This window comes from Lontra canadensis, unplaced genomic scaffold (assembly GCF_010015895.1).
Source record: "Lontra canadensis isolate GAN:19392208 unplaced genomic scaffold, GSC_riverotter_1.0 scaffold32, whole genome shotgun sequence".
NCBI lineage: Eukaryota > Metazoa > Chordata > Mammalia > Carnivora > Mustelidae > Lontra > Lontra canadensis.
The window spans coordinates 7,276,762-7,291,149 of NW_022631026.1; the positions used below are offsets into that span (position 1 = coordinate 7,276,762).

The window sequence follows — 14,388 nt, forward strand, 5'->3', positions numbered from 1 at the left end:
CAGCCAAGCACATCTTTTTTTCTGGAAACAGACTGCACCTCTCAGAAGTGGACATATGTCTGTACAGAAGCAACAGAGATACGACAGGGACAGGATAGAAGGACACCAAGGAAAGAGAGTGGGGGAGACCTGAAGGCCTAAGGAACAGTGCTGCAACAGGAGGAGGATAAGAGGAGAGTGATCTGGCAGAGCCTGGGGCCGCGACCCGGCTGTCAGAGAGGCTGCTTACACAGCCTGCAGCCTGGACCCGTCGCACTCTCTCGCTTTGCGCTGACTGCATTTCCAGCCAGATTCCATCATTTAGAGGCCAAAGAGCCTCGGTCCCAGCTGTACGTAAAGAAACACACTTCCAAAATCACATTGATTCCTGAGAACTAGGAAAACCGAATTCAATTTTCAAATTAACTCAAAAATGGCTCTTTCTCAAAGAAGCTATTCAAATGAAGCTATTTATTTTTATAAATGTTTTCTCCAGCCAGTTTATCTTAAATTGCACTTTAAAAAACAGAAAAAAAAAAGAAAATCTGTATTTAATCTTGTAAAAAGTTAAGAAAATGACCAGTAGCTTCCATTTTTTTAGGTTATTACTAAATTATATTCTTTTTATAAAAATGTTTTAAACAACCCCCTCCCCAACATAAACAAGTCACGAACTACCAATATAGAAATGCAAACACGGCCCGCACGACAGCTCCGGTGAGACAGGAACAGGTTCCTGGGGGTCAACACCGAAGGGCAGCAGGCCCCGCAAGGAAAACGCACCTACAACAAGGCCGATCTGCATTTTTAGCACAGAATAACCTCCCATTTCATGGTACACATTTCATAATGTTGGAAAACCACCACTGGCCTCACTTGATTAAAACTCGGGGGAAAACAGTGTTTACGGGGAACAACGACATACAGACAGTGCCCCTAGGTCACCGGGCAACGCACTGCCCAGTGCAGGGGAGGGGGCGGTCTCCAAGTCTGCCGCAGAAGGCATGGGGACAGGTGCCAAACCTTTACCGTGCCCACGTACCAAGAATTTACATGAACTGTTGCGCGTGCTGCCACGACGGTCAGTTTGGGCGCCCCTCCCCAGCCGCGAGCAGGGCGGAGCGTTTCCAGGGTCAGTGGAACGGCCGGCCGCGTCTGTGTCTGGACTTCAGGTGACCCGCTGAGCGGCGGAGGGTTCTCCTTTCTTGTCGATGCAGCTTCTCAGCCTCCTGCTGCTTCTTCTGCTGTTCGGACTAAGGGAGAAAATTACATGAGAGAGAGAAAGAAAACCCCAACACCCCCTTCTGTAACCATGAGAATACCCCCGTCACACCGCCAACACAGCTGGGCGGAGGGAGCAAAGCTGCCCGGGGGTCTCAGGGCACCCAGTCTGGCCCCGGACTCCGCTCCCGCCGGGTCGAGCTGGGCATTAGCCAGGACCACGGGTTTATTTAGGTTGCCCCAAACACGCACAGATAGGTGCATTTACCGAAGGCGTGTTACAAGCCACCACAACTAAGGATCAATCACCAGAACAGATTCTCAAGAATCTTTGGCTGTTTTCAAAAAGTCCAACTCCCCTGGGAAGCCCGAGATTTGCTGCCGTGAAGCCCGGACAAGGGCTCAGCAGACAAGTCGCCTGCAGGTCCCCGGCTGGAGTGGGCACACGGGTTCGCGGGCTCACTGCTCCGAGGGCATGCCTCCCGTGGGGACGCTCGTGCTGGCAGAGCAGGTGGCCCCATCCACCCCAAGGAGGCCCATGGCTGTCAGCAGCAGTTCTCAGAGAGAAGAGAGCCAGTGCAGAACCCACAACGGAGGTCAGAGCCGCCTGGTTTTAAAAGCACATTTGACGGTTCTGAGGGTACCAACTTTTGAATGCAAAGCTCAGAAAGATATTCCCAGCCGCTGGAACTGTACAAAAGGTAAACTGAGAAAGCACTGTTGGGGTATAAGTTCTAAAACCTGGCAAGTGTTGCCTTTTAGTCCCCTTATTAGGCTGCTTTACGCTGACCTGTGTTACTCTGCGCCCCTAAAATCCTCCTTCATATTTTGCTCTTGAAGGAGATGTTCCCGATCACCTCCAGCGGGCATTATTTCGTATTTTAAAATAAAATGCTGAGAGGTGGGGGAGTAGTGGGGAAGGAGAGTGATCTGTGAGACTGGGGCTCTGAAAAATGCCTTAAGTTCTTTTTCTGATTATTACTATTTTTCAAGAGTCCCAGTAAATTGTATCCCGTCGGCTCCTCCTGGCATATCCCCAGAGCCGCCGCTTGGCTCCACCCACTGGGCAACAGCTGGTCAGTTTTCAGAAGTAAAAAGGGTCAGTCTTCTGCTAACTACAACTTTCCAACAGCTTCCCACAGTCCCACTTGGACTTCCAGTAAGCGCCTCACACGGCCCTCTGGGCTGGAGCCGCGTGGTCTCCGCTCTGTCTGACCCTCTTCCCTTTGACCCTTGTCCGACACACACGGGCTCTCGTTCAGATCCTCAAGCAAGGCTGCCTCAGTGCCACCCGCTGCCTGGCACCCTGCCTGACCCCTCAGGGCTCTCACGCAGCTTAGAGACCCGACCTCATAGCATCTCCCCCTCCCTGGCCCCACGGTCTGGGTCTGGCCCCACCAGACGCCCTCACAGCGCCGCGTCCTCTGCTGGAGCACCTGCCACACCGTAAGGACATAGCCGGGTGTGTCCTTCTTTCAGCAGACACAGCTGCGGAGCAAAGGCCCCATCTGTCTCGCCCTGAGTCCCCGCAGCACACGCCCCAGGGTACACACTTGTTGATGGGACACCCAGATACCCGGAGGAGCCTGCACACAGGCTCACCGAACTATGGTATCAGGGCCCTTGTAGGATCAACCTGCACTGGTGACTTAATATTTGGTTTCGTCACGTTATGAAGTATCCCCCTAAGTGTCTCCTGTCCACATAATTTTGGAAAGCGACGGGCCGAATAAAGATGAACAGGTGCGGGAGCTCGTCCGTTACGTGCTCTTCTGCACCGTCGGCGTGGACAGCCGTCCCGGGCGTGTCCCCCCGGGTCTGCTGGGGAGCAGTCTCCCGGGAGCCCCTCTCCGTCTGCAGCAGCATGCTCTGCAGTCCTGCCAGGCCTTCCGCACAAAGGCAGGAGCCTCCAGAGGAGCCTGGAAGCAGCAGCGACTGTCCCGCAGACAGAGCCCCATGTGGAAAGGGACGCTCACCAGCCTCTCTCTGGCAGGCTGCACCAGAGGACATCAGCGCTACATGCCAGTCCCGTATGACCGAGAGGGCAGGTAGCTCATCTCCCAAGTTTCCTTTCCTTCTGCTTCCCCATCCTGCCCCAGCTGCTCGCCCACAGTCGCCAGCAGGCTGGCCCAGAGAAGGGGGGATGTGGACATGTGTCAGCTCCATGCCTTATTAAAAGCAGCCTGGCCAATGGTCTGGTGAGAAACTGCAGTACAGGAAACCTGAAAACTGGATTTGGGCCTTAATCCTAGTTTGTTTATGTGCCAACTGTAAATAATACTAAAGCACGAACTTTCCCCTTACATCCAGTCACGCGTTAGAAAGTATACACAAGGGGTGCAAGGCCGGCTCAGTCGGTTGATCATGTGACTCTTGACGGTGGGGTCGTGAGTTCAAACTCCGTGTTGGGAGTAGAGTTTACTTAAAAAAAAAAAAGTATACACAAAAATTCTGGGAAAACTTGAGATTTCACCTAAATCAGTCACATACCTAGTATCAAAGGAGATTTTTACTGGACACTACACAAATCCCTAATTATTCCTAAACATGAGATTTCATAGTTACAATTTTGTTGCTCTAATGATATAAACAGGTAAAATCACACATAAATTGCTATTGTTCCCCACACAGTTTCACAGCCTCTGCGGGACCCCACCATGCGGCCAAACACTTATTAGTGCTTCTTTGGTTTTTCGCAAAACACTAGTAATCTTAGAGGCATCTTATTTTCATCTTACCCCGAATTCTAAGCCCTGGACAGTCAGGGCTTTCACTTTACAAGGCTGCACTGAGGTGGCCCAGCGACCCAGAAACCCCACAGCCCGCTCCACACCAGCACGGCCAGCTCTGGGTCGCTAAGGGCCCGCCTCCGTCAGGACAGCAGGGCCCCGCTCGGGCTCAGGCTCCACCAAGCTGCGGGCTCGCTCCCAGTCCCGGAGGGACTCCGGCTGCAGGAAAAGTGCTAGAACAGGAACATGGCTACCTCAACAGGGGACGAGCCTGGGAAGGCCATGCGGAGGTCAGATACATGCATGGTGCTACTGGAAGCCTATGTTCCTTTCCTGAATTAACAGAATCACATCGGAAAACTTACCCTCTTTAACGTGAATGTCAACTGTTTGCTTCCGACTGTGGTGTCTGCTACGCTCAACGTGCCATTTTTTGCTTCGAGTTTCAAACGATCTTCAAGGGTTTTACTGGAGGAGATTTAAGAGAATGACACATTAATTAGCATTGTTTTGATTTGGCATTTGAAACAAGTTTTAATTAGAACAAATGACATGAAGAAAATCTGTTACACTTATGGGAGAGACAGAAAATGGCATTCGCGGACCGCAGTGGCGGGAAGAACGGGGGGCAGACCGTCATCGCTCGCGCTCAGCAGCTGCACAGTAAGGACAGCAGCTACCAAAACACCCGCTCGCTTGGTATTTCAAATGGTGGTTCCAAACAGATTTTCAAGGGCCGCTCCTGATCTCGCTGAATCACATTCCTGAAGCCGCCATGGGAGGAGAGCTATTTCTGAAGCCCGTGATGGACTGGAACGGCCAGTGGCACGGACATTTCTGGAGTGTTCTGTACTGAGGCCCCGCGCCAGGCAAGCTGCCGAGCGCTTCACGCTCCTGCCGCCCAGTCACCTCTCGGAGGGAAGACCCCGGGCAGGTCTTCCAGGTGAAGCCAGGGAGAAGCGCCATGCGAGTCCGGAGGCGCCCTTCACCTGCTCTCAGCTCCCGGGGCGACACTCACCACCCACGCACGGACCCCGGACGTGAACCCTTCCGAGCACAGACGGCAAACGAAAGCTCCGCGGGTAAATTCTGTTTGTTCACTGCTACTTTTCTCGGTGCCTTTTCCTTCCTCTTTCTTACTTGAATTACTCTTCCCCCAGTGGAAATTTCATCGCGTTTCTTGATCACGTTTTCCACTCTCTTCTAGGGTCTCTAGGCCCCCGCTGTGGCCTGGGTGCCATCCACACCAGAACCCCCACCCTACCCGGCTTTGCGATCAAGACGTCCAGTTTGTACCTGGCACACGTGACCGTTCCTTGCGTGTCGCAGTACTCATGTTCTAGCAGGAAACCAGAACGTGGCCCTTTCTGTGGACTGGGCTTGGAGGGGAAAAACGGTGACTTCCCAGGGCAGCTCTGACGCTTGGAGAACCGGCCAAGGCGGCAACACCCATGGGTGCCCGTGATGGAACCCGGAGGAGGGGGCCCAGGAAGCCAGAGGAAGAGAATATGGTTCTCTCTTGTCTGCCGTTCCCTCTTCCAAAGAAAGGTTAACGCTTCCCTTTCCGATCCTCCCTGTACCGACCAGAGTTGAGTGTGCCCCTCGTATGACCCTGTAAAAACACCTGACTGAATTTAGAAATGGCTGAATTGGGCAAAGGCTTTGCTTTTGCCTGAAATACAATCTTCATAACTAATTACTGAGCAGAAGACTTTTCCTAAACGGCCCGCAAGATAAAGCGATGCCCCTTTGAAATTCCGCAGGAAATGTTTGATGTCCGCACCAGGGGAGACTTCTCTCCAGTTTACGACGAGCAATAACGTCCCGAACACGCCTTCTTTACCTAACTTGAGACGTGAAGTGGTTAGCATGAAAGTGGCACTCTTTTCTAAGCAATAATGTTATTAAGAAGCACTTTTAAAGTACTTTTCATCTTCAAAGTGCTTTACAGACGAACTAATTAATCCTTTCAACATCCCTGAGACACACGTATTTATCCTTTATAGATGGCGAGAAGGGAGGCGAGGCGCTAAATGACTCGCCCCGGGCCACGTGAGGACTCGCGTCTAAAACCAGGATTCCAATTTAAGCATTTCTGGTTTCCAGGAGTGTGTCAGACCGAACTTGATTTATACCGTTTTGTGCAGGAAACGCGTCCACAAAGCCTTCCGAATGACAAGCTTCCACACGACAGCCGGAATGAAACGAAGCTCTGGTTTAGTCTGGCTTCTTTGCGAGAACGCAGACGTGAAGTGTCAGCGGCTCCAGCGCGGAGGGAAATATGTCCGCCTAAGCGCATTCCTGAGCCTGTTTGTGCCCTTCTCGTTCTTGCCTTTCATGGCTTCCGAAGAGCTATGGAGCCGCTGAGACAGGGTGGCACACAGCAAACGCTAATTTGGGAAGAAAGGGACTTTTCAAGTAAATTGTTGGCAATTACTACTCTTTTAAGAATGACCTTATTTCCTCCATGATAGGGTATATGAATTCTGGTTTTCTCTCAATGTACTTTCAACGTGCACTTGTAAAAACTTGTTCTGTCTGGGCTGCTTGGAAAGACGACCAGAGTTTTAGAACGAGCCATGGCAGAAGATCAGACACAGGCACTGAGTGTGGAGATTTCTACATTAAAGCGAGCTCCACTTCCCTCCCTTTGAAAGTCGGTTTACGGTATGTGGCTGCTCACCAGCAGGTCCTAAGCCAGCTACCTGAGAATGAATCCAGCCAGAGCCGATTTAAGCAGCAGACAGACACCTGAAAACGGTCTGCTGTAACAGAAGAACAAAATGCAGAAATCCACACGGTGTGACATCGATAAGGAAGGTTAAGAACTTTAAAGAAAAAATGTTACAGTCACATGAGGACCAACCCCCCCACCATTTTATGGGGACTGCTAAGAAGACAGATGTGGGCTTCCAACCTCTGTCAACTTTCCAAAGGTTGAAAGGATAGAATTTTCCAGCACAGGACAAAGGACAGGGCTAAGCGGGGGGCGGGGAGGGAAGAACCAGAGTTCTCAGAAAAGCTATCTTAAAAAAAATGGGCATGAAGCACAAGGGGAAACATCAAATTAGATATTTATTTTATGCCCCAGGAAATAATGCTCCTCAACCGAGTTTTTAAAAAGCACTGTGTGGAGGCAGGCGCGTTCATTCAGCATCCAGAGGACTTAACTCAAAAGAAAGGACGCGCTCCACCGTCCACACCAAAGGGAACAGGCAGGCAGTGGACAAGCAGAACCTACAGCAAAGACCAAATGTGAAACACTCTGTTCAGAGCCGAGTACCTTCGATGGGTATTTACAGAAATACCGAAAGGTCACTGAAAACTCCATCTCAATGCCTCCTGTCTGTCTGCTCGTTCCTCGAAGCGCCCGTGTCGGGAGATGCGGATGAAAGTGACCAGCCTATCTGCATTCGGCACTGATCAGCTCTGCCCGGAGTCACGGAGATGCCTGCCGGCCCCTGCCGCCGCAAGTGTAGGGGACAGGCATGCTGATAAGAGCGCGGAGAGCTCGAAGCCTCTCTCCAGGGCGATGTGACCCCTTGTGATCCAGCAAGTTCTGGCACTGGGTGGTACAGTCTGAAGAAATCCCTGCACAGGTGTACAGATTCCTAACTGGAAAAGGGGAAGAGGAAAACTAGAAATAACCTGAACCTCCCAACCGAGGGAACGCTGACACACGTTATGGCCCGTCCACCTTATGAACCAGCAGCGCAGCTACTGGGAGGCCCACATGCACTTGCAAAGAAAACTTTTCTACGCTCATCGCTACGTGGACAGAGGGGCTCGCTGGCAACGGGATCGGCAGGGACATTCACATCCAGGAGAGGACAGCCAGCACTGCGCATGCGTGAGCGTGCACCCACTGGAGGCCCTGAATTCTAGAAAGGCACACACAGCAGTGACCTCCGGGAGGGAGTGTAGGGGTAAAAGGGAGACTTTCACCTGTTATTCTACATTCTTAACATATTACAGTGGAAGGATGCTTACAGGTCACCTGAGTGCGTACCAACTTGAATAAGAAGAGATTTGGTTATCTAAGTGCAACTTTAGAATTAAACTGCTTTCAAAATTAGATTTAAAAATGCTTCTGTTAAAGTAAGACATGTTCGGGGAGCCCGGGTGGCTCAGTGGGTTAAAAGCCTCTGCCTTCGGCTCGGGTCATGATCTCAGGGTCCTGGGATTAAGCCCCACATCGGGTTCTCTGCTCAGCAGGAAGCCTGCAACCCTTCCTCTCTCTCTGCCTGCCTCTCTGCCTACTTGTGATCTCTGTCTGTCAAATAAATAAATAAAATCTTAAAAAAATAAATAAATAAAACCATGTTCCTTCAGCTCTCACCCACTGGCAGTGAGAAAAATCAGCTGAAGAGTAAAACGGGCCACAGCTTGTCCACAAAGGGATAAATTTGCAGGCACGATAAGCAGCGACGCAAGGGGTACTAAAGGCACCTGGGGAAGAAGATGAGCTCCTCCAAAGCAGGAAATGGCTCTGAAATCTCTGAATGTCCAAGACCGACCACAGGCTAGGTGCTTCAAAGAAGGCCTTCCCACCTAAGGGCCGCCTGACGGGGAGGGGAGGGGAGACGGCCCCAGCTCCTGGGCTCCCGGAAGCCATGTTGTTCTAGACCTCTCCTCCAGGTTCCCCAGCACATCCCCGCCAGAGCCTCCCCCGCCGGCCGCTGCCCCAGGTACTGGAGAGGCCCAATGCCCAGACTCCTGACAGGCCTGCGGCATGAACTGCCCCACTTTCTGCCCATCCATCCTGACGACCTCCCATTGGGCTGAGGGTGTACCCCTGTCCCTTCTGAGGCCCCCTCCTTACCCTGGGTCCGTCTCCTCCCGAGAGCTTACTGAATTCAGCTGTCACTTCGGTCTCCTGAATCACTGTCTGCTCACCACAGGTAATCCCTCCCCGCCCACTGACACATTCTAGCTCTCCTAAGCCGACAAGACCTTCCCCATCAACCTGTTGGCTTTGATGCCTTCCTTTTTCTGCCAAACTCCTTGGAAGAATCATCCACAGTAACCGCTCACAATTTATCATCTCTATTCATTCATCCGTCTGTTGCCCTCCAACATTTGGGCTGATGCCTGAAGAAGCTGGTCCTGGCAAGATGAGCATGGCTTTGCTCTGTCCTGTGGCCCTCGGGGCTCCCTCTGACATTTGCTCCACACCCTTTCTCCCTGCTTGGCTCTTTCCAGCTTTCCGCCTACAACTCTGAAAACTCCTCAGTGATCTTTACTACCTCCTTCTCCTCTGCTTGTCTTCCAAACTGGAACCCTTAGCCCTTGGCGGTCAATTTCACCGGCGACACCTATAAAACAAGCAACTGTGCTCTGCGTGCAGGTGTATCGTTCTAAGGACAGGTGTGCGCTTTTTACCACAGACTCAGAAAATACCTGCTGCTCGCCAGGGGCTCCCCTCTTCACCCTCACCGCACTCTGCACACTCCGAGTGGGCCACAAGCACACGGGACTGCTTGCTCACCCCCAGGTCTCTGGCCCATCCCCTGGGTCTCGGGTTCCCTACTGAACGTCACCAAGACGCGCGGCACCGCACACTTCCTGGGCTGATAGCTGGCTCAGTGATTGCAACCTTAAACCTGGTTTTCACTCTGTCTCCTTGACCTTGGTGGCAACACGACCAGCCAGTTCCACACTGCCTGACCATTCCTTTCTCCTTTGCTATTAAGTTAGTAATCAAACAACCTTGGGCTGTAAGCCCATTTTCCTCTCTTACAGTCTTGTGAGTAATTCGGCGCTAAGCTGCCTGGTCCCCCTGCCCCACAGTTCAGGCTTTTATCACTTACTTCTGACTGAACAGTCTGTTAGCTGAGCTCAGGGGCCCCTCCCTGCAGTTTCTCTCTCAAACTGAGATACTTCATGACCAGTTTCTGGGAAAGAGGGACTTTTATGCCTCTAAGTTTTTATTTTTATTTTCTGTAACAAACATGGACTGCTGTTATGTAGGTATTCACATGATTTGGGGATGGGGTTGGAAACAGATTTGCTGCGGGTAATCTCAGTGGCTTAGCCGTGTGTGGGCTGCTCCCCGGTCACTTGACACGCCCCTGCAGCGCCACGACCACATCCCATGGCTTCATGCAGTGCTCCCTGTTCGCCCGCCGTCTCCCCCACCCTGCTGTGGGTGCTCAACCCTTTGTCTTTGTCTTCGACCAGTGTCGGTACGACCTCTCGTAAAAACTTCCTTCAGTCTCCAAAACTTAAACCCCTTCCTTTCTCGTGCGCTGTCCGCGTGGCCCTGTGCCGTCCAGAGCAGCGGCGGGAGCGGGGAGGCTGCGGTCCTGGGAGCTGCGCTCCTTTCCAGCCCTGGCTCCGGATGGCACCACTCACCCCAGGCGGGCACTCGGCGATGGTCTGACGGATGAACGGGCGGCCAGCGAGGCCGCTGGGCGGCTGAAGACACTCACAAAGCCTGGTGCCGTCAGGACGCAAACACGCGCTGACACTCGGAGGTGTGGGTCTGACGCCATGTCACCAGGCCAGGCAAAGAGGACGACTCACTCAAGTACGGAGTTCGGGATCGTAATTCACTGTTCCCTTTGCAGAAAACGTTTTAAAGTTGGGCAAGTCCAGGTGAACCTTTAAAACCTAATACACTCCGTTTTGATGCTGTGTTTTATTGACTGCCTCGTGGTAACTCAAAGAATAAGCAAAAGGCATCACTTTGGTTCTCTGAAGGATAATGGTTCAATGCTTCATTAAATAACACAAAGATACTGCAAGTTCAGGGTTTGCCAAAATAATCCAGTCAAGACTAGAACTCAGTGAGCAGTTTGTGCCAAAAGGCCAGCAAACTGCAGGCTGTTCATACCAAAGGGTTACTACTTTAAGCAGCAGGACTCTCCTTTTAAGCTCGAAGCACCATCACTTACACAGTTCCTCCTCTCAAAAAAAAAAAAAAAAAGTTTAACGGAGTAAAAATGTTGAACTGTAGTGTATTAACTTGGCTATTATTTATCCACTAAATACTAAATTTCCATCCTTTTGTTTCTCTTATTAATGTCCTGCTACAACCCACGGGCAGAACAAAAACGATGGGAGGCACCTTCCCACCCCCAAATCACCACGTTACCGTGCTTACCTGAAGACAACTGTCCCCAGGTTTTCCTGGCCAGTGGGCTGGGAGCAAATGGGTCCTCTCTCAGCCAGCCTTGAAAGGGAACTTCCGGAGTTGCCTGACGTGCAGCCAAGGCACAAGAGAGTCACAGCTCCACAAAACCTATTCAAGTCCCCACCTGGGTGTAGTACCGAGTCAGGAGCCAGCGGCCAAGTAAATAAAGCAAGACAGAACCAGTGCACAACCTAACAAAGAAACTCACTCCACAGAATCGGAAACCTACAAACAACCGGTCTTCCCTCTGCCTCTGAGCAGGACTCCCAGCTGAACCTTCGCGACTAACAGGTACCTAAAAAGTGAGCTTGCCCGCGCTGCTGGCGAGAACGTGAAATGGAGCAGCCTCTCTGGAAGGCAGGCAGGCAGCTTCTCAAAAGGTTAAGCATCACGCTACGTACGACAGCCACACTCCACTCCTAGGTGTGCAGCCCGGAGGGATGAAGTGATCTGGTAAGATCGTACGCACAAACGTTCACAACAGCCGTTCACAACAGCATTATTCACAACAGCCGAAACGTGGAGCAACCCACAGGTCCATCCGCCGGCGAACGATGAAGGACACAGGGTCCACCCACACACCAGAAGCGCTCTCGGCAACAGAAACGAGAGAGGGCCGACAGATGCTCCAGCGCAGACGAACACGAACCTGACGGAAGCCAGTGCGAGCGGCGCACAGTGTATGGTTCCACTGACGGGAAACGCAGAACAGGCAAATCCTGAGACAGAAAGACTGGTGGCTGCCTGGGGATGGGGTGGGCTGGGGGCAGATGGTGGCGAGCGCTATGGGGCACGGGGCCTCATTTGGGAGAGATGCGTCGTGGTGACAGCCGCACAGCTCCGCGAGTACACCAGAGACGACGGACCGCACGCTGTAAGCAGCTGACCTGTATGTTATGTAAGTGACCTCCAGGAAGTTGCTAGTAAAAGAAAAGAGTGGTAAAGATACCTTCCAAAGATATGGACCCTATTACTAGACTCCTTGTTCACCAGCCGATCTTTTTATTCGTTAGAACTGGAATTTTGAGATGTTCCTGGATTCCAAGCTGAAGGATTCACTCAACATCGGGTATCCCAGTTACTTGCTAGAAGCTGGTGAGCTGACGAGGACCAGCCATGTCTCCGTTCCGGAAACAATTCAGCCTGTCCACCGATGTCCTCTCCACCCTTTCCCCACTTCCTGCATCCGGAAAAGCCTACCTTCCCAACAGGAAGCCGGGAGCTGGAGAAGTGAGGTGGAGAACTGGTACTGCCCCCCACCCCGTACCTCATCCACCCGCCAGACCCCTCCTCCCTTCCCTCCTCCCCGGGCTCCCCAGACCTTCCGGCTCTTCTCGTAAGATTCTCCACCAGGACCGCCTGTCACATTAACACCCAGCCCCGGGATTCTCAGAGCAGAGACTTACCTAAGCTACGGCTTGTACACGATCTGGCGTTGAGGACCTAGTTTGTTCCTTACTTAGCCGCCTACAACTCTAAGGGTCCAAATAATATTTTGTGTTGACTTTTTTACTGAGGTGAAATATATTCACGTTGCTGTGTAACCACCACCACTATCCGTTTCCAGAACTTCTTCATCCAAAACTGAAACTCTGTACCTCATTAAGTGGCATCTCCCCCACCCCCCACCCCAGCCCCGGGGAACCACCATCCCACTTTCTGGGTCTATGTATCGGACTAGTCCAGACTACCACTCTTTCCCATCTCCCAATATACCCGCAAAAGGCTTAAATCGTCTGGCAGATTTTCCAAGTAACCAAGTAATCAGGCAAGCTGAGATACGGATAAACGTAACTGAAATTCTAATTAAGAGAAATAGCTTTCTGCTAAGATGCCAAGAATCTGCTGCCTCCCAGTTACCGTTGTACGGAGAAGCACTGGTCGTAGGGCATAGAATCAAACGGGCACCTGCGGGTCGGCGCAGCGGACAGGAGGAGGCAAGGATGACACACGCGTGTGACCGGCGCGGCACAGACGCGTTCTTACGTAGCTGGCCAGTACTCCCAGGGCCGGGCCCCGGGCCTGACTTCACGGAAACCAGCTCAGAGGGTTACTAAGAGTCCTCACCACAGGGACCGGTGTACTTCCGCTCGAGCCTTGTGGTGCTTGAACTCCAAAGACCAAAATGCCCTCCTCAGGGCCACGCGGCCGCGAGGAAGAGCGAGGCCCGCGAGGCCCGGCGCGGCCCCCGAGAGCAGGGTCACTCACTTGAGCAGCTTCTGCTTGGTGGCAGAATCTTTGAAGCTCCTGAATTCCTGGCCGGCTTGGATCTCATAAAACTGGGGCTTGAGGACCGTCTGCTGGTCCCCCCGGAGCCGCTCCCGCCGCTTCACCTTCTCCTCCTGCTGGAGCAGCCTGCGCTGCTTCCTGACCTCTTCCACCCAGTCCTTCTCATCATCTGAACTCTCAGAACTCTCTGCATCACTGGGTTTTCCTTCCGGTTCTTCCTCCTCTTCCTGAAAATACAAACAGTGAGCAGGAGCCCCGTACCCCCACCGAACCCGACCTGTTATGCTCTTCCCACTCGCCGTCACCGCGGGGCACGTGACACTGCACGCGTCGGGGCGGGGGATCCCTTTAATTAAGGAAGATCTACTTCCAAGCTGAAGTGCAAACCACTTACACCCCAAGCGTCCCGAAGGCTCTTCTGACTTACACAGAGAACTTTACGTTAAAGAAACAGCAGCAGCTGTAACATAAGGAGCACGTTACTTGTTCACGAAGTCCTTGTTGCTCCAAGAGTCTTAGTTTCTTCTTCCGTTTTTCACTTATTTTCGAAACAAGTGGGTTCAAAAGCCTAAATTCTTCACTCTCTTGGTCCACTTGGAAGTCAGGGTTCTCAAACATAACTTTAAACCGATCATCGCTGAGAATGTTAGGAAGGCTCTATGACAAAAAGAATGCAGAAATTTAAAGTTAGTATGAATAAAATCTGACCAGAAAGATGGCCTAAAAACATTTCAGTCAATTATAAATTAATAGCTGTACAAGGCACAACATTAAATTATTAGGAAACTTCTTTAGAACTAGTTTCCAGAACTTTCTAACTACCTTGGGTTTTGTCTCCTACCTGCAAATAGATTCTATGAACCTATTTCACAAACAATACGTATTACTTGACCATTACAAATAATGAGCTAAGAATGAACCTTTTTGGCTTAAATTTATGCTTAGTACATTGGAAAGAATTTTCTTCAATTAACATTTCTCATGAAAAAACACTTCTTAAGGAAATATGTATTTTTGAAACATGGCTTTTTAAGCATAGCTATTACAAGTGTAATATCAGTGTTTTCCAAGTTCATATTCCAAAACTGGGAAAGG

General features: G+C 51.5%; 1 protein-coding gene across 1 annotated transcript in view; it reads right to left on the bottom strand.

Annotated features, from left to right (window-relative positions):
- Positions 1-1,112: 1,112 nt before the first annotated feature.
- NOL10 (nucleolar protein 10) overlaps positions 1,113-14,388 on the bottom strand; it is an 86,012-nt gene continuing 72,736 nt past the window's right edge. The window contains exons 18-21 of the mRNA XM_032866843.1: positions 13,777-13,950; positions 13,273-13,520; positions 4,295-4,397; positions 1,113-1,232 (exon numbers count right to left, since the gene is read on the bottom strand). Of these exons, the coding sequence (XP_032722734.1) occupies positions 1,113-1,232; positions 4,295-4,397; positions 13,273-13,520; positions 13,777-13,950 (645 nt within the window). The remainder of the gene's footprint in view (positions 1,233-4,294; positions 4,398-13,272; positions 13,521-13,776; positions 13,951-14,388) is intronic.